The sequence below is a fragment of the Dipodomys ordii genome, unplaced genomic scaffold (genome assembly GCF_000151885.1).
Source record: "Dipodomys ordii isolate 6190 unplaced genomic scaffold, Dord_2.0 Scaffold95, whole genome shotgun sequence".
Taxonomy (NCBI): Eukaryota; Metazoa; Chordata; class Mammalia; order Rodentia; family Heteromyidae; genus Dipodomys; species Dipodomys ordii.
In genome coordinates, this window is record NW_012267311.1 from 4,721,406 (window position 1) to 4,739,535 (window position 18,130).

General features: G+C 38.6%; 1 protein-coding gene across 4 annotated transcripts in view; it reads right to left on the reverse strand.

Moving 5' to 3' along the window:
• Positions 1–18,130, reverse strand: part of Rnf38 (ring finger protein 38) — a 92,678-nt gene that overhangs the window by 11,114 nt on the left and 63,434 nt on the right. For all 4 annotated transcript variants that reach the window (XM_013026641.1, XM_013026640.1, XM_013026639.1 and 1 more), the window contains 6 exons: positions 15,598–15,811; positions 7,378–7,545; positions 5,698–5,868; positions 2,242–2,403; positions 1,873–1,979; positions 482–566 (listed from right to left, as the gene is read on the reverse strand). In XM_013026641.1, coding sequence (XP_012882095.1) covers positions 482–566; positions 1,873–1,979; positions 2,242–2,403; positions 5,698–5,868; positions 7,378–7,545; positions 15,598–15,811 — 907 coding nt within the window. The remainder of the gene's footprint in view (positions 1–481; positions 567–1,872; positions 1,980–2,241; positions 2,404–5,697; positions 5,869–7,377; positions 7,546–15,597; positions 15,812–18,130) is intronic.

The window sequence follows — 18,130 nt, forward strand, 5'->3', positions numbered from 1 at the left end:
TTTTTTCTGTTTGCTTATGTGGTGCTGAGGAATCGAACCCAGGGTCTTGAGCATGCAAAGCAAGCGCTCTACCACTGAGCCACCTTCCCAGCCCCGCGTATTAATTCTTTTTCGAATATATGGTTTTATAAATGTTTTCTCTACATCCACACTTCATTTTTGTTTTAGAAATACCATTCTTATCATCTACAAACCCATCTATTCCTTCACACTATATCATCTAATGAAAATTCACCATTTTCTCATTTGCATTGTCTCACTGAAGGTATAACTCTAATAACATCAGTCTTCCTACTTTTCACAGATAAGTAGGTTCAAGTATCTGGTTCAAATATATTTAAAGATGATGACAATTTTATGACATAAATTTTGAAATGCACAAAATGTTTACTTAGTAAACATTTAATCAGATGAAGGAGACAAGTAGAACAATACTTTTATGTACACAATACTCCCAAAATTAATTTACTTTACTACTAACCTCATAATTTTCTACTTCTCCATCTTCCACATCCAATTCAAAGCTGAAAGTTGGGCCCACTGCAGGTGGCACTGGAAGCATTGATCTATAGTGAAAACAACCATGCTATTGTTATAATATTTTAGTACATGAATTCAATGAACAGGCTAAGAAGGACAAAACCACTGGTCTAAGAATGAAAAATGGGCCAGGAACCATTGGCTCATGACTATATAATCTGGCTACTCAGGAGGCTGAGATCTGAGAATTCTAGTTCAAACCCAACCTAGGCAGGAAAGTAAGTCCACAGACTCTTATTTCCAAAGTTATTTGTAGAAAAAAAAAAAAAAAGCTGGAAGAGGAGCTCTCCCTCTAAGTGGTAGAGTACTAGCCTTGGACCTTTGACAAAAAAAAAAAAAAAACCTCAAAAACCCACAAGGACAGTGGCCAGGCTCTGAATTCAAGCCCAGGAGAGGCACAAAAACAAACAAAAAAAATCACAAAACCTCCAACTTTCCTCCTAAGTCCAACTGTGGATTTGATACAATCCCTATCAAAACCCAGAAGCTTGTTAATTTTTTTTTTGGTAGAAACTGACATACTGATTTTAAATTTTAAATGGAAATGCAAGAGACCTTCAATAGAAACATTTTAAAAAACAAATTTGGGAGGTAATACTATCTAATTTTGAAACAGATTAAGAAAATGGCAGAGTGGGAAGAGGGAAACAGGAGTTAAAATGATCAAAACCACGTAATATAGAGGCACATGGCCTCCTACAGATAAAGACTGAATTTCTTACATTTCCTGGAAGGTAATTAATACCTGGTATGCGATTGAGTTCCAGGTAGTGAACTAGAAATACAGACAAGTGTAGTACATACTTCTAGGAAATTGCCTGAAGAAAATCAGGTAGGCATGACAACTAGATCCTTTTCTCCTCTTTATGGAGAAAAAGCCTAAAGATTTTGAGGAAGAACCATTTCTCTACTTGAACCACCTGAAATTGCCTACATCTAGGCTTCCTATCATGTCTAACCTAAATAACTATTATGGTCTAACCTAGAGATGTTCACTATAGATAATCCAAACAGAGCAGTTCTAAGACTCAGACATAACTTCTTGTCTCTTTTTTTCTTCAGAAGGAAACATCAAAATCTGGATAATAAAATGGTAGAAAAAATAATGCAAGCTATAAAAATGGTAAAACTCATCCTTTTTGGTCTCTTGATTTTGTCAAAAGGATAACAATTCTTCATTTCTCCCATGTCTGTTCCTTTTTTTGCCCTACTCTAACTTACCCTATAACATCAAGTAAAAATATTATCTAACACATCCTAAGTAGACCACATAGAAGGCATACATAAAGAATCTCAAGATTAAAAAATTCATAATTCAGTAGAAGAACTTACAACACATATGGCAGTAAGCTGGGATGATAAGGGGGAGGTGGTATTGGCTGCTGGGATCGGTATCTACTACGTCCTGTGAGCCTCCGAGGCATAAATGGAGGATAAGGCTGTAGAGGGAAAGGGTAACAGAATTTAAGGCCATTCTAAATCTGTTGAAACCACAGTCTTAGGAAATTATTTAGTTTAAATGGTATTTATAATTTCTTTAATGCTAATATAAACGCAACAACCAGTTTTAATCCCATCTAGACATATTATAAATACCATCTTCCAAATGAATGCATATATACTAAACATGTTCAGAGTTAATACTGAAACAACTCAGAATAAATTCCCAAAGCAAGTATTAATGTAACAATGAAAACTTACTACTCCAAAGGACACCTCCTGATGCAAAGGATCATGTGTCAAGAACTGCAAAGGAGTTGATGGAGGTAATGTTGGGGGATGGGCTGAAGGGGGGTAAGTAAAACTTCCTACTTGAAGATGCTCTCCTAAGAGTTCCACTTCATTTTCTATCCTCTGCAGAGGCTGTGGAGAAGAAAGAAAAATTAATATAGTTCCAGTGCTTAGATTACCCTTTAGTAATAATAAAAATTAAGGATAAAACGTCTATAAGGCCATGCATCTCATTCTCAACAATCTAAATTTCACAAGTGGCAGATACTATAGTAAAAATTTTCTACTTTTTGGCACATCTTTGAAACTTGTTATTAAGCATTTCTGTTATCTATTATATTATACATTTCATATAATATTTGAACTTTCTCTAAGTCAATTATTTGAAAAATAAAATTTTCTTTTCAATCTGATCTACTCAAAGAATTTCCAAGACATTTATCCTTTCACAGATGAACCAGTATGTATTTAATAAATCAGAAGCAAAGTTAAGTGAGATAAAGGTAAGATTACGAGATCTGACATTAGACAGTATCTTGGCACTGTCATCAACTGACTTAGTGACAAACTACTTAACCTAAATCTTAATATTCCACTTATAAACTGTCATGCTCATAACTGAATTAAAAAATGTATCATTAAAGCCAGGTGCTGATGGCTCAGACCTGAGATCTTCAAATCATTCAGGCACAGCACCCAGGCCTTCCAGAATCAACACACACACACGCACACACGCACGCACGCACGCACGCTGCACGCGCACACACACACACTATTATGGAACTGGAAGTGTGATTTGAATGGAAGGTAGAACGTAGGCCTTGTAAGTGCAAACCCTGACTTCAAAGCTTAGTACCACTAGGAAAAACAGGGTTATTATAGTTGGGCAGAGTGGTACATGTTTTTCAACCTAGCTTTTGTGAGGCAATGGCAGGAGGAATTTTTTTTTTTTTTTTTTGGTCGTCAAGGGGCTTGAACTCTGGGCCTGGGACTGTCCCTCAGCTCTTCAGCTCAAGGCTAGCACTCGGTAGAGCCACAGCACTACTTCTGGCTTTTTCTATTAATGTGCTACTGAGGAATGGAACCCAGGGCCTCATACATCCAAGGCAAGCACTCTACCACTGAGCCATCTTCCCAGCCCAGCAGGAGGATTTTGAGTTCTAGGCCAATCTGGACTGGATAGTGAAACCTTGACTCAAAAAAAAAAAAAAGTAATTGTGAATACTCAGTTTATATATATATATATATATATATATATATATATACACACAGCGCTATGTCAAAGCATGTACTGTTTTCTTTTGAGACAAGGTCTTGCTATGTATGTAGTCCATGCTGGCCTCAAATGTGAGATTCTCTTAAACTCAATGAATTTAGAATTAATTTTAATTCCAAAAATATTTTCATCATCCTAAAACAAAAACAAAACAAAAAGCAATGATTATTAGCAGTCACTATTTATTTCTCCTGTGTATCCCTAAGTAATATATTCTTTTTCTAAGAATTTGCCTATTGTGGTCATTTCATATAAATGGAATATGTGTCTCTGTACTTAGCTTTTTTTGCTTAATGTGTTTCCAAAGCTCATCTACTTTGTGGACTGACTTCATTCAATACTTCATTCCTTTTTATGGTTGAATAGTATCCCATTATATAGACTGTGCATCCATTCATCAGTTCAATGACCATCTAGACTCTTCCTTCCTTCCTTCCTTTTTTTTTGGCCAGGCCTGGGGCTTGAACTCAGGGCCTGGGCATTGTCCTTGAGCTCCTTTTGCTCAAGGCTAGCACTTTACCACTTGAGTCACAGCACCTCTTCTGGCTTTTTTTGTTTATGTGGTGCTGAGGAATCGAACTGAGGGCTCCATGTATGTTAGGTAAGCACTCTACCACTAAGCCACATTCCCAGCTCTAGACTGTTTCTTTAGATGGCAGAAATAATGCCTTTTTTTTAGAGGGCAGGAGTAATATTATACACATGTGCACTAAATTGTGTTGATGCTTTCAATTCATATAATTTTACAGTTAATCTAACTTAGTTATAAAATAGCAATGCATTATTCAAATATGGTGATTACTTACATTCTTTTTCTGGTGGGACTGGGAAGGAGGTGTCTGATTCAGAATTCATTCTTTTTTTTTTTTTTTGGGTCCAGTCGTGGGGCCTGAACTCTGGGCCTGGGCGCTGTCCCTCAGCTCTTCAGCTCAAGACTAGCACTCTACCACTTGAGCCACAGCGCCACTTCCGGCTTTTTTCTTTTTATGTGGTGCTGAGGAATCGAACCCAGGGCCTCGAGCATGCAAGGCAAGCGCTCTACCACTGAGCCACCTTCCCAGCCCCAGTGTCTGCATCTTTTATATCAACTCCAAACTTTTTTTTTTTTTTAATTGGTTGTGGGGCTTGAGCTCAGGGCCTGGGTGCTGACCCTGAGTTCTTTTGCTCAAGACATTCTACCACTTTGAGCTACAGCTCCACTTCTGGTTTTTGAGTAGTTTACTGGAGATGAGTCTCACTGGGACTTTTCTGCCTGGGCTGGCTTTGAGCCTAGATTCTCAAGCCTTCTGAGTGGCTAGGATTATAGGCGTGAGCCACTGGCGCCCGCTTAGTAACTTAAAGATACCAGGGATAGCTAAATTTGCTTGAAACCTTAAATTTACAGATATGGGAAGTTAAGGTGATCATCCTGGCATGAATCCTAACCTGAAACCAAGAAAAGGTTTTCTTCCACAAGCTGTCCTAACTACTTGACAGAAGAGACAAACTTGTCATAATTGTGTTTTCAGGAGAATAGCCAGGTAAGCTTACCTTTTTTGATACTCAGCCTGGTGCATAAATTCTTAGTAGATTTTAGGGTCTGCTATGACAGACTTTCAAGTTCCCTTCATAGAGATGCAATCTTGAATAGGTTACTTGTCCTTAATTTGGTCTGTCTAAAAAACAAGTGGACCTCTTCCCTGTGTTTTCTTTTATATAGTATTAATACTAATTCTCCTAAATAGTAAGCTTTTCAGTTATTTCCAGCCCTAGCACAGGATTAACTATGTGATAAGACTATCTCATTTACTTTTTATGAGAATGCAGTGGGAAAGCAGGCCTCAATAAAAAACTCTGTCTCAAAAGGGTTAACCTTACTTGCTGAAATGAATACAAACATTCAACAAGTTTTGGCAACTTTCTATTTTCATTTCCAATTTAGGGGGAAAAAAAACCCTGCTCAACAAAGAATAACACAAATTCAAACTGGTCAGGTGTTATTAAAATAACTAGAAAAATTGAAGCAACCAGGCAATAATATTTTGTATATCTCTCAGTTCTTTTAAAAAGACACTAAGAACACTGTAGTAGTAAAATGGCAATATTTTTTTTTTACAAAATTAATCTGTCTGGCAGAAACATTTTGAAAAATTAAGACATAAGATACCTACCGATCGTGATTGCTGTGTTTGGAAGGGGACAAACTGGCCTGGTGGTGGCAAATGAGGAGGATGATGGGGAGAAAGATGCGGAGGATGTATAAGAAACGGATCACTAGAAATAAGGGGTGGGAACGCAGCATATGGTACTGGCAAGTGCTGAACTGAACATGCCTGGAGCACCTGTAAGAGAAATCCTTATTTTTGGTTAAGAAAATCACAACACATAATTTTTTAAGGAAAAATACAGTAAAAGTAAAATCACTTATTATATACTTCCCCCAAACTCATACAAAATGTATAAATAACTTGCATTAATTATTTAGCACTAGTACCCAGGCTTGAACTCAAAGTCACATCTTCTTACTTGGCTTTCTTGCTCACAGCATTTGCACTACCACTTGAACTATGCCTCTAGTCCAGCATTTTGCTAGTTAATTAAGAAATAAGAGTCTCATAGACTTTTCTGCCTTGGTTAACTCTGAACCGAAATCCTCCAGGTCTCAGCTTCCTGAGTAGCTAGGTTCACAGGTATTTGCCACAAGAGCCCAAACCTTTTATTTATTTTTAATACTTACAAAATCAAGAACTGCTGTCTGTTATAAGACACAGCAGATACTATTGCTATTCTTAAAAACAACCCCCTCCCCCCCCCCAAAGTCTGTTTTCAATCTCATTATTTTTTTTAGGATTAAAAAAAAAAAAAAAAGAATATAGCCAGGTGCCAGTGGCTCACATCTGTAAGCCTAGCTATTCAGGAGGCTGAGATCTGAGGACTGTTGTTTGAAGCCAGGCCAAGCAGGAAAGTCCATGAGACTATTATCTCCAGTAAACTACTCTGAAAAAGTGAAAGTGGTACTATGGCTCAAGTGGTAGAGTGCTAGCCTTGAGTAAGTACAAAAAGGCTCAGGGATAGTACCCACTCTGAGTTTAAGCCCCAGGACTGGGAAAAAGAGAAAAAAAAAAAAAAGAATATAACTCACTACTAATTATATTGTAATTGGCAAATATAAGACATCATTCTATTTACTGAGAAACCAAGCTTGGGTAGATTAAATCTGTTAAATTGATTATTGGTATGTGTATTGAAGCTTAAGTCTCACATTTAGACCATTATATTTAGATTTTGCCAAAGGCTTCCTATAGTGAAGAATAAGAATGGGCACTCAAAGTAACCACTAAAATCCATTAAGTGGCTCTGTATAATGTCATATCTCTGTAATACCAAGATTCACTGAGGTAGGAAGATTTCTATCCCAAGGTCAGCCTAAGCTACATTGTGATGTTCTCTCTTAGGACAACAAAAATGAACATAACAAAAAAGCCCAGTGAGTGTTGAAACTATAAACTGCTGAATACTATAATCTCTGAGATTTAAGCCAACCTTTTTTAAGCTTTAATTATAAACAGTGTTGGCAAAGGCACAAGACACTCAAACAACTTAACACAAAAATAGATCAGGTTTCAAAATTTTAAATCTTATTAATTTTATTAAACCTTGCTATTGAGATTTATATTGTAATAAATTAGCTGTTTTACACAGAAGCTATAAAGACTATCTCTTAAATTTTGATGGCTTATATAATGCACTTATCCCTTTTCTAGAGGAATTTCTGACTTATAAATTACAAAACCAGTCCAGCATCATATGCTTAACAGCAAGATCAGATGAGGATAAAGGCAGAGACTTACTGGAGGAGGCACACTGCAGACAGGGAGGTGCTGTCCACTGAAAACCACAGAGCATCCTGGGACCTGTTGTGTACTGCAAGCAGGGATGTGCTGGCCTGTGCAGAGTGGAATCCCATGTGGTGCCACTGTTGTTACTGTATAAGAAACAGGAACTGTTCCTTGATGGAGCTATTAGGAAACAAAAGTAGAATTTCAGATGTCTGGATAAAATGTTAAAAGTTAAGACATTTATTGATTCTTCTCAGCTACATAAAATCTAGAAACCTTATCAACTATTTCAAAACCTAGTATCACTTTTCTATCCTAAGTATCTGCTGAGATTTAAGTCAAAAATACATAATGTGCTGAATGTTACCAATAAAAATTATTCTGGCCAGGTGCCAGTGGCTCACACCTGTAATGCTAGATACTCAGGAGGCTGAGATCAGAGGATCTCTGAAGGCAGCCTAGGCAGAAAAATTTAAGAGACTCATCTTCAATTAATCAGCAAAAAAGACATGACTCAAGTAGTAGAGTGCTAGCTGTGATCGCAGGGAAAAAAAAAAAAGCTAAGTTCATTCCCTAGTAACAGCACACACACATACATAAACTGATTGTTCTAGGCTAGGGTAGCACACTTGCCTAGCACATAGGTGTAAGGCTCTAAATTTAATCCTAAGTACCACTAAAAAAATTTTTGGGAGTATTAAAGAGCCCAGGAGTTTCAAACTGCCCCCAGACAATATAACAAGATCCTGTCTAAAAACGAAATCAATAATAACAAAAATATATATATATATATATATATAAAACTCAGGGCTTGGGCACTGTCCCTGAGCTTGAGTGCCACTTCTTGAGCAACAGTGCCACTTCTGGCCTTTTCTGTTTTTATGGTACTGAGGAATTGAACCCAGGGCTTCATGCATGCTAGGCAAGCACTCTACCACTCAGCCATATTCCCAGGCTGGCTTTGAACTGTCATCCTCAGATCTCAGCCTCCCGATTAGCTAGGATTACATGTGTGAATCACCAGTGCCTGGCTTTAATTACGAATTTCTGATAGTTATTGCCATACTTAAGTACCATATCTTATTAAATCTGTCAACAATTGTATTTCCTTTTTCTTGGGTTGGTCATGGGGCTTGAAATCAGGGTATGGGTGCTATCCCTGGGCTTTTTTGCTCAAGGGCAAAACTCTACCACTTTGAGCCACAGTTCCACTTCTGGTTTTCTGGAAGTTAATTGGAGATAAGAGTCTTATGGATTTTCCTGCCTGGGCTGCCTCTGAACCTCAATCCTCAGAACTCAGCCTCCTGAGTAGCTAGGATTACAGGCAGGCATGAGCTACCAGTGGCTGGCACATGATTTTTTTTTTTTTTTGCTTTTTGGGGTACTAGGAAAATGTCCCAATTAACTGACAGTATTCTTTGTCAGAATTTTTAAATTTATCTTATTGTTGTTTTAGAGGTTACCTTTACGTATGTCAGGCAATAAGTACATTTCTATTTGTACAGTGTCCCTCATTCTCTCCCATTTCTTCCCTCCCATCTCCACCCATCTCTCACTTTCATCAATATTCAGTGTGCTCCACTGCTGCATTTTTCCTGATTCTGTGCCCTCCTCCAACTGATGTGCACATGAGTACACTGTTAAGGTAAAGAATACAGTCACCAGAAAAAGACAAAACAAATAAAGGAAAGTCCTTTGTTTCCTTCTCTTTGGAGTTTGTTTCAGTATGTATATTATTTTATATATGTATGAAGTGGCGCTTGGGTACTGCACTTTTGTGATTCTCTCCTCTTTTGGTCTCACTTGTATGTATCTGGAATTCTGTGTAATTGATCATATCCTAGTGCATTTCAGATATAACTTCCACATGCACTGTTGTCTCTCTGATCTTGGCTTACCTCACGTAACATGATTTGTTCTAGTTCCATCCATTGCCCTGAAAATTGGTATTATTTTACTCTAATGGCTGTGTAAAATTCCATTGTATATAGATACCACGTTTTTTGGATCCACTTATCTACTGTGGGGCATCTGGGATGTTTCCATATCTTGGCTATTGTGAATAATGTGGCAATGAACATGGATGTGCAGGTGTCCTTATCATATCCTGGCTCAAATTGTTTAGAGTAGATGCCAAGGAATGGTATGGCTAAGTTGTGGGGAAAGTCTATCCTTACTTGTTTGAGGAACCTCCAGACTGCTTTCTAGAGTGCTTGTACTAATTTACATTCTCACCAGCAGGGCAGTAGGGTTCCTTTTCCCCCACATCCCCACCAGCATTTTTTGTTGTTAGAATTCAAAAAGTTGGCCTATCTAACTGGGGAAAGATGGTATCTCAGGTGTTGGCCCAGTAGCTTCCTTTCTCATAGCCTAGCATGTTCCTTTCTTAGGCAATACTAGGCCCATTTAGTAAAAGCAGTAGATGATCAGCATTCACCCACCTTTACCTTGAAATGGCATTCCTTTGGGGCAGCTACAACCATATAAGGCAGCAAGATCCCCTTAAACTGACCTTCAGGTCTGGGCAGCTGCAAGACTTCTTATCTACTACTTGGGCAGCCGCCATAAATTCTAGTCTGCCATGATGAAGTCCCTGGCCCAGACATCCACAAAGGGTCTCCTCTTCCTAAACCTTGTAGGTTATATAGGTTACCTCAGACAATGGCTGGCACTTCTCTTGTGAGAAGGTATCTTGCCAGTCCCTTTGCTGGCAATAAATTTTTCTCTGTTCTTTGTACTGGGGTGTCTGTGTGGTTTTCTGGCAAAGTCTAATAAACTCTAATATAAGGATTGTTTCGATTTGCATTTCCTTCATGGCCAGGGATAATGAACATTTTCCTCATGTGTTTCTTTGCCATTCTTACCTCCTCTTCTGAGAAGTCTCTTCTTAGTTCCCTTGCCCATTTAGTAATTGGTGTATTAAGTTTGGGAGGGGTTAGTTTCTTGAGCTCCATAAAAAAAAATATATATCTAGGATATTAGGCCTTTGTCTGATGTATTGCTGGTAAAGATCTTTTTTGCCAATAGGATAGCTGGCTGTCTTCCTAGTTTAGTAACTGTCCTTCACTGTGCAGAAACTTTTTATTTTAATGTAGTCCCACTTGTCAAGTTTCTCTAACTGTTGTGCCCCTGGGACTCTATTCAGGAAATTCCTGCCTGTATCTGTAAGTTCTAACGTCTTTCCTACTTTCTCTTGCAGTAGTTTCGGACTTTCAGGTCTGACGTTGAGGTCTGTGATCAACTTTGAGTTGATGTTAGTACACGGTGACAAGCAGGGATCCACTTTTAATTTTCTGTATATGGCTGTCCAGTTTTCCCAAAACCAATTTTGAAGTGGCTATATTTTTTCCACTATATGTCTTCGGCTCCTTTGTTGAGTATCAGATGACTGTAAGTATGTGGATTTGTTTCTGGGTCTTCTAATCTGTTCCACTGATTTTCAGGTCTATTTTTCTGCCAATAACAAGCTGTTTTTCTTATGGCTCTGTGGTAGAGTTCGAAATCTGGTATTGTGATACCGCCTTCATTGCTTGTTTGCTTATTTATTAGTCTAGAATTGCTTTGGCTATTCTAGGTGTTTTGTTGTTCCATGTAAATTTTTGGATTGTTTTCTCTCAGTGAACAATGCCATTGCACCTTTGATGGGGATTGCATTGAACTTGTATATCATTTTTGGCAATATTGTTAGTTTACAATATTGATTTTACCTATCCATGAACGTGGAAGATCTTTCCATTTCCTGGTGTCCTCTTTGATTTTTTTTTTTAAGATTTTATAGTTTTCACTATAAAGATCTTTTATAATCTTTAGTTAGGTTAATTCCTAGGGTTTTTTCTCTTTTTTTTACATTATTGCAAATGGGGTTGTTTTCTTTTTTTGGGGTCCAGTCGTGGGATCTGAACTCTGGGCCTGGGTGCTGTCCCTCAGCTCTTCAGCTCAAGGCTAGTGCTCTACCACTTGAGCCACAGCGCCACTTCCGGCTTTTTTCTTTTTGCTTATGTGGTGCTGAGGAATCGAACCCAGGGCCTCAGGCATGCAAGGCAAGAGCTCTACCACCGAGCCACCTTCCCAGCCCAAATGGGGTTGTTTTCATGATTTCCCTTTCTGCTTGTATGCTGCTGGCAGACAGAAAGACTATTTTTTTGGGGGGGGGGGTCTGGTTGTAGGGCCTGAACTCTGGGCCTGGGTGCTGTCCCTCAGCTCTTCAGCTCAAGGCAGTGAGCCACAGTGCCACTTCCGACTTTTTTCTTTTTGCTTATGTGGTGCTGAGGAATCGAACCCAGGGCCTCAGGCATGCAAGGCAAGCACTCTACCACTGAGCCACCTTCCCAGCCCCAAGACTACTGATTTTTGTGGGCTAATTTTGTATCCTACTACTTTGCTGAAGTAGGTGATTAGCTAAAGGAATTTGGGGCTGAAGTTTTCTGGGTCCTTCAGGTAATAAGATCATGTCATCCTCAAATAGGAATAGTTTAATTTCTTCTTTCCCTATGTGAATTTCTTTAATGTCCTTTTCTTGTCTTATTGCTCCAGCTAAGAATTCCACAACTATATTGAAGAGGAGGGGACATCCCTGACTTATTCTTGATTTTAGGGGAAATGGTTTTAGTTTTTCCCCATTTAGTATGATGTTTGCTGTTGGTCTGTCATATATAGCCTTTATTGTTTTAAGGAATGTTCCTTCTATTCCTAGTTTCTCCAAAGCTGAGTCTGCCAATTTGGATTTCCCTTTGGTATTGAGTGTTTTTCCAATACTTTTGACTTTTTATTTTAGCTCCTTGGTTTTATCCTTAATTCCTGATATTCTTTTTTCCATTTCACTTATTCTGTTACCTATGGATTCCACTGTGATTTGCATTGTGGAAATTGAACCTTTTATGCTTGCCAGATCAGTTCTCATAATGTTAATTTTGTCTTTTAATGAGATACATATCATGGATATTTTTATCTCCATCTTTTTGGGAGTCCTGGATTTTCTTTGTCATTTCTTCTTTGTACTCTTGAAATTATTTTTGTATATCTGCTTTTATTTCACTGACCAATTTTGTCATCATTTCTTTAATGGTTCTGTTGTTCTCCATCTCTTCTTCACAATCACTGGGGTCCTTCCATGAATTGTTGTTGGCTTTTGGATTTGGTTGTTCATGAATTTTGTAATTTTTCATTGTGATTTATGTATTTGGGTTCAGGAATGTCAAGTCCATGGTCCAAGCTGCCATCTCCTTCTCATTTAGCTATTTTGTTTACAAAGTCTTATTGAAAGTATTTTAATTGAGATCCTAATTCATGAACATTCATAAAAAGGACACTACAGATAAAATAGTAGTCCCAATACTTTTTTTACTTTCATGTAACAATCGAGTAGGTTAATAAATAGTAGAACATTGCCAAATCTCCCCTAAAAATCCCTCTAGAACTCCTCTGAATCTCCTTTGCTCATTATGGCATCTAGGCTTCATCTAGGTGTGGACCCCAAACTATGTCTTCTATAGTCTGACATTTTTTCACTGTCTTCATGGTAATTTTTTTGGTAAGTAAAATGTCTTTAAAAAGGAAAAAGAAAGCTAGGCATGGAAGGCTCACACCTGTAATCCTACTACTTAGGATCATGGTTCAAAATCAACCTGGGAAAGAAAAATCCATGAGACTCTTATCTCCAATTAAACCACCAAAAAAGCTGAGTGGAGCTGTGTCTTAAGTAGTAGACCCAACAGCTTTGAAGGAAAAGAGCTCAGGGACAGCATCTAGGCTCTGAGTTCAAGCCCCAAGACTAGCACCCTCCACCCTGAAAAAAAAAAGTGTAGACAAATTAAGAGAGGAAGAGGGAGAGAATGCAATCATAATTTTCAATGTATATCCTATGAAAGAAAAACAAGAAGATGAGTATAGTGGGATAGGAGATAGAATGCCTACCTAGCAACTTCGGTACCCTAAATTCAAAACACAGTATGGGAGAAGGAGGTAGCAGCATTCTCTGACCACTTCACAAGGATAATCTTTTTCATCAACACAGTGTTATGTTTCACATTCAGATCTAGAATCCAACTTGAATTAAATGCTTTTCCTTTGTGCCAGTCCTGAGGCTTGAACGTTTTTGCTCAAGGCTAGTGCTTTATCACTTGAGCAAGAACTCCACTTCTGACTTTTTGATGATTAACTGGAGGTAGGAGTCTCAGACTTTTTACCTGGGCTGGCTTTGAACCACACTCCTTAGATCGTAGCTTCCTAAGTAGTAAGGATCACGGGAGTCAGTCACAGGTGACCAGTTTGTGTATGATTTAAAGTGAGATCTAAAGTTCCAATTCATCCAAATGAATAGAAAGTTGCATCACATATCATTACTAAAAAAGACTTTTCTTGGGGCTGGGAAGGTGGCTCAGTGGTAGAGCGCTTGCCTTGCATGCTCAAGACCCTGGGTTCGATTCCTCAGCACCACATAAGCAAACAGAAAAAAAGCCGGAAGTGGCTCTGTGGCTCAAGTGGTAGAGCGCTAGCCTTGAGCTGAAGAGCTGAGGGACAGCGCCCAGGCCCAGAGTTCAGGCCCCACGACCGGACCCAAAAAAAAAAAAAAAAAGACTTTTCTTCCCCTTTTTGAATTATTGAAAGAATTATCATAACATTGTATTCATCATTACTAAAAAAGACATTCCTTCCCCTTGAATTCCTTTGGCAACTTGGTTGAAGTAAGTACTAAAAATTCGAAGTGTACTCTACCTACTTTGATATTCCTTTAAGAGTATACAACAGTGGTGTTTGTTCTCTAATTGCAGAGTATTTTAGAACTCCTTGATGGGGGCTGGAAAGGCGGCTCAGTGGTAGAGTGCTTGCCTTGCATGCGTAAGGCCCTGGGTTTGACTCCTCAGCACCACATAAACAGAATAAACTGGAAGTGGCACTGTGACTCAAGTGATAGAGCACTCACTGTGAGCTGAAGAGCTAAGGGACAACACCTAGACCCAAAGTTTAAGCCACATGACCAAACAAACAAACAAACAAAAAAAAACAAAAAAACCCTACTTGATGGAGTTGTTAAGCCAGATTGCTGGCTCTAAATCAGTAAATCTAGTATATAGTTGAGATTTTGGATTTCTAACAGATGTCTAAGAATTAGTACTCAGCTGATTCAAATCTTGTTATTTTGTACTATAGACCAAATCATTTTGTTTTGTCAACCAAAATTTCTTAAAAGGCCAAAAGGTAGACAGATTATTTCAGGTTTGTGGGCCACCCTGGTGTCTGCTCAAAGTGTCCACTGAAAATAAATGAGCATGTGGTTCTATTCCATAAAAATTTATAAAAACAACCATCAGTAGTTTGCTTTCTCCTGCTATACTATCATATAGTCTTTTGTAGTAAAAGTGCCACAGAAATTACAGAATTGACTTTTCAAGTTTTACTGGAAATCTGTTGGAGACTTATTTTGGATTAAATTAATTCTATATAATGCATATATCAATTTTGAAAAGACAGGTTGTATAAAGTTACATCTTTCAAATCAGGTTGCTTATGAATTAAATAGGTTTTCTTTAAACTCCCCAACAAAATTTTATAATCTTTTACAAAAAGTCTCTAAACCACTTTTGTTAAGACTTATTCTTTTAAATTCCTTCATAATTACTTTGGAATTTTCTGTGAAAGTTTTGTGTTTATTTTATGCACAATTTAAATTTAAATTCTTTTTTTTTTTAAATTTGTGAACATACTGTACAGAGGGGTTACAATTGCATGGGCAGGATAATGCGTACATTTCTTTTTTTTTTTTTTTTTGTCGGTCGTGGGGCTTGAACTCTGGGCCTGGGCGCTGTCCTTCACCTTCAGCTCTTCAGCTCAAGGCGAGCACTCTACCACTTGAGCTACAGCGCCACTTCCGGTTTTCTGGTGGTTTATTGGAGATAGGAGTCTCATGGTCTCTCCTGCCCGGGCTGGCTTTGAACCGCGATCCTCAGATCTCAGCCTCCTGAGTAGCTAGGATTACAGGCGTGAGCCACCAGCGCCCGGCTTAATGCGTACATTTCTTACCAAGCATTGCAGCCTCCTCTTTTGTTTACCCTTCACATCACTTCCCAGCCTCCCCTCCCCCCATAAATTTAAATTCTTAAGAACTGAACACCATTTAAAATAGCTACATTTTAGATAAAATTTAAAGAAATCTCTACTAAAGAATCAAACACTCTCAGTAAACTATCACTAACTTTTTGCCATTTGTATTTTCAGGACATTCTGTTACTGTACCTGATCATGTATGTCAACCATGACTGCATTCTGCTGCGGTGGATGAGCAGCTGGATGTAACAGACGGGGAGATACATTCGGAGGGTGGAAGGCTCGAGGTTCCTCTATTGCTTGCTGTTGTGCATAAGGGAGATGGTGATAGTTTTCATCTTGACTAATGGAATTATGTCGAGACAGACGATCCCTTCTTCCTCTCTGGCGCCTGACAGGAGGACTGTAATATAGTAAATATCAAAAAGGTCATTACTATAATGTCTATTGGTATGACTAGTCAAGATTCTGTATTCTCTCTGTTTACTTACCAAGAATGTTTGAAAAGGTAAACCTAAGTTAAGTTACAAATTTAGAGCTGGGCACTGTTGGCTCATGACTGTAATCTTGACTATTGAGGAGATCAGCAATATAATGGTTCAAAGTCACCCATGACAGAAAAGTCTAGAGACAATCTCTTAATCAGAAAACAACAACAACAACAAGCCTGAAAGATTGGCTCAGGCAGTAGAATACCAGACAGCAGCCAAAAAGCTGAGTGCTAAACCCTGACTTCAAGTCTTGGTACTAGCAGACAAAAAACAATTCCAACACCTTATAATTTTTTTTAAATTTTTTATTGTAAAGATACTAAACAGAGGGTTACAGTTACATGAGTAAGGTAATGAGTACACTTTCTATTGAGCATTGTTACCCCCTCCATTGTTTTCCCCCTACCATCCTTTTCCTCCCTACCTTCCCCAGGTGCTTTTTTAATTGTGATTAAGTGATTACATAATTTCCCAAATTTCACAGTATTGTGGAATAATGATGCTCATTTAAAGTCACAAGTTCATGCTAACTTTCCTGGAGCAAATTGTCTAGCACAGTCTATAACATATAATGGTGTACACACATACACCATACATGTGATCAGCAGCATGGGGATATTTAGTAGTGGTATGACCAGATGAGTGGGAGTTCTTTGTTTCTTAAGTCCTGTTAGTTTTGTCTTATCACCTAACATTTGGATTTAGCATCCACTTATCAGGGAGACCATGTACCGTTTGTCTCTTCGTTCTTGGCTTACCTCGCTCAACATGATTCCTTCTAGCTCCATTCATTTCCCTGCAAATGCCATTATTTTGTCATTTCTAATGGCTGCATAATATTCCATTGTGTATAGATACCACAATTTCTGGATCCATTCATCTGTGGTGGGGCATCTGGGTTGTTTTCCATATCCTAGCTATTGTGAACAGTGCTGCAATAAACATGGAGGTGCACGTGTCCTTGTGTATTAACACCTTATAAATTTAAATACAAGTTCACCAATACTTTTTAACATTCATTGATAAATCTACAGAAGTCATTTTTATGTTGCTTCCCCTCATTTCTTTCACATTTATTAACTGGAGTTCTTTCACAAGGAATGGTTATCACTCTTCTCAATTGTTTGGTCAGTTCTTTAAAATCAGTATGGGTGTTTGTTTTGTTGTAGTCATTCTATTGTTTTTGGGTGTTAAGTGCTCCTTATTCTTCCTTTGTACTAACATGAATGAAGAGCATGATTGCTTCCTGCCAATTCAGAATCCATTAACTAATTATTACCTAACCTGGAAACATACTTCTGATGCTCCCCTTCCTTATCCAGGGCAACTTCTTACTACCTTGAAATTCTAATCCTATGCATATACTCTGGTGCAACATGAGATATGTGCATAAAGGTTCCTAACATTTCTTTCTTCCTTCCCTTTCTATTTCCCCTCATTTTTTTTTCTTCTCTTCTCTTCTTTCCTCTACTTTCTTTGCTTTCTTTCTTTTTTTTTTTTGGTCGGTTGTGGGGCTTGAACTCTGGGCTTGGGCGCTCTCCCTTAGCTCTTCAGCTCAAGGCGAGCGCTCTACCACTTGAGCTACAGCGCCACTTCCGGTTTTCTGGTGGTTTATTGGAGATAGGAGTCTCATGGTCTCTCCTGCCCGAGCTGGCTTTGAACCGCGATCCTCAGATCTCAGCCTCCTGAGTAGCTAGGATTACAGGCGTGAGCCACCAGCGCCCGGCCTTTGCTTTCTTTTGTTGTCCTTTCCTGGGGCTTAGCTTGGGTGGTATCTCTGGAATTTTTGTGCTCAAGGCTACCGCTCTACCATTTGAGCCACAGCTCTACTTCGGGCTTTCTGGTAGTTAACTGGAGATAACACACTTCCCAGCTTGGGCTGGATTAAACTGAGATCCTCAGATCTTAGCCTCCAGAGTAGCTAGGATTACAGGTATGAACTATGAGTAAACTGTTTTTGAGACAGTTTTACTAGGAAGCCCTAGCTAACATGGAACTTGCTATTTAGATAAGGTTGCCCTTGAACTTCAGATACTCCTACTTTCTAGTACTGAGATCACACAATTGTGCATCAGCTGTATTACAGGAAGTGAGCACAACCATTAAGCAACAGTAGGTAGTAAATTGTGATACTTTAAGATTATATCGTATTAAAAATAAATCAAGGGGCTGGGAAGGTGGCTCAGTGGTAGAGCACTTGCCTTGCATGCCTGAGGCCCTGGGTTCGATTC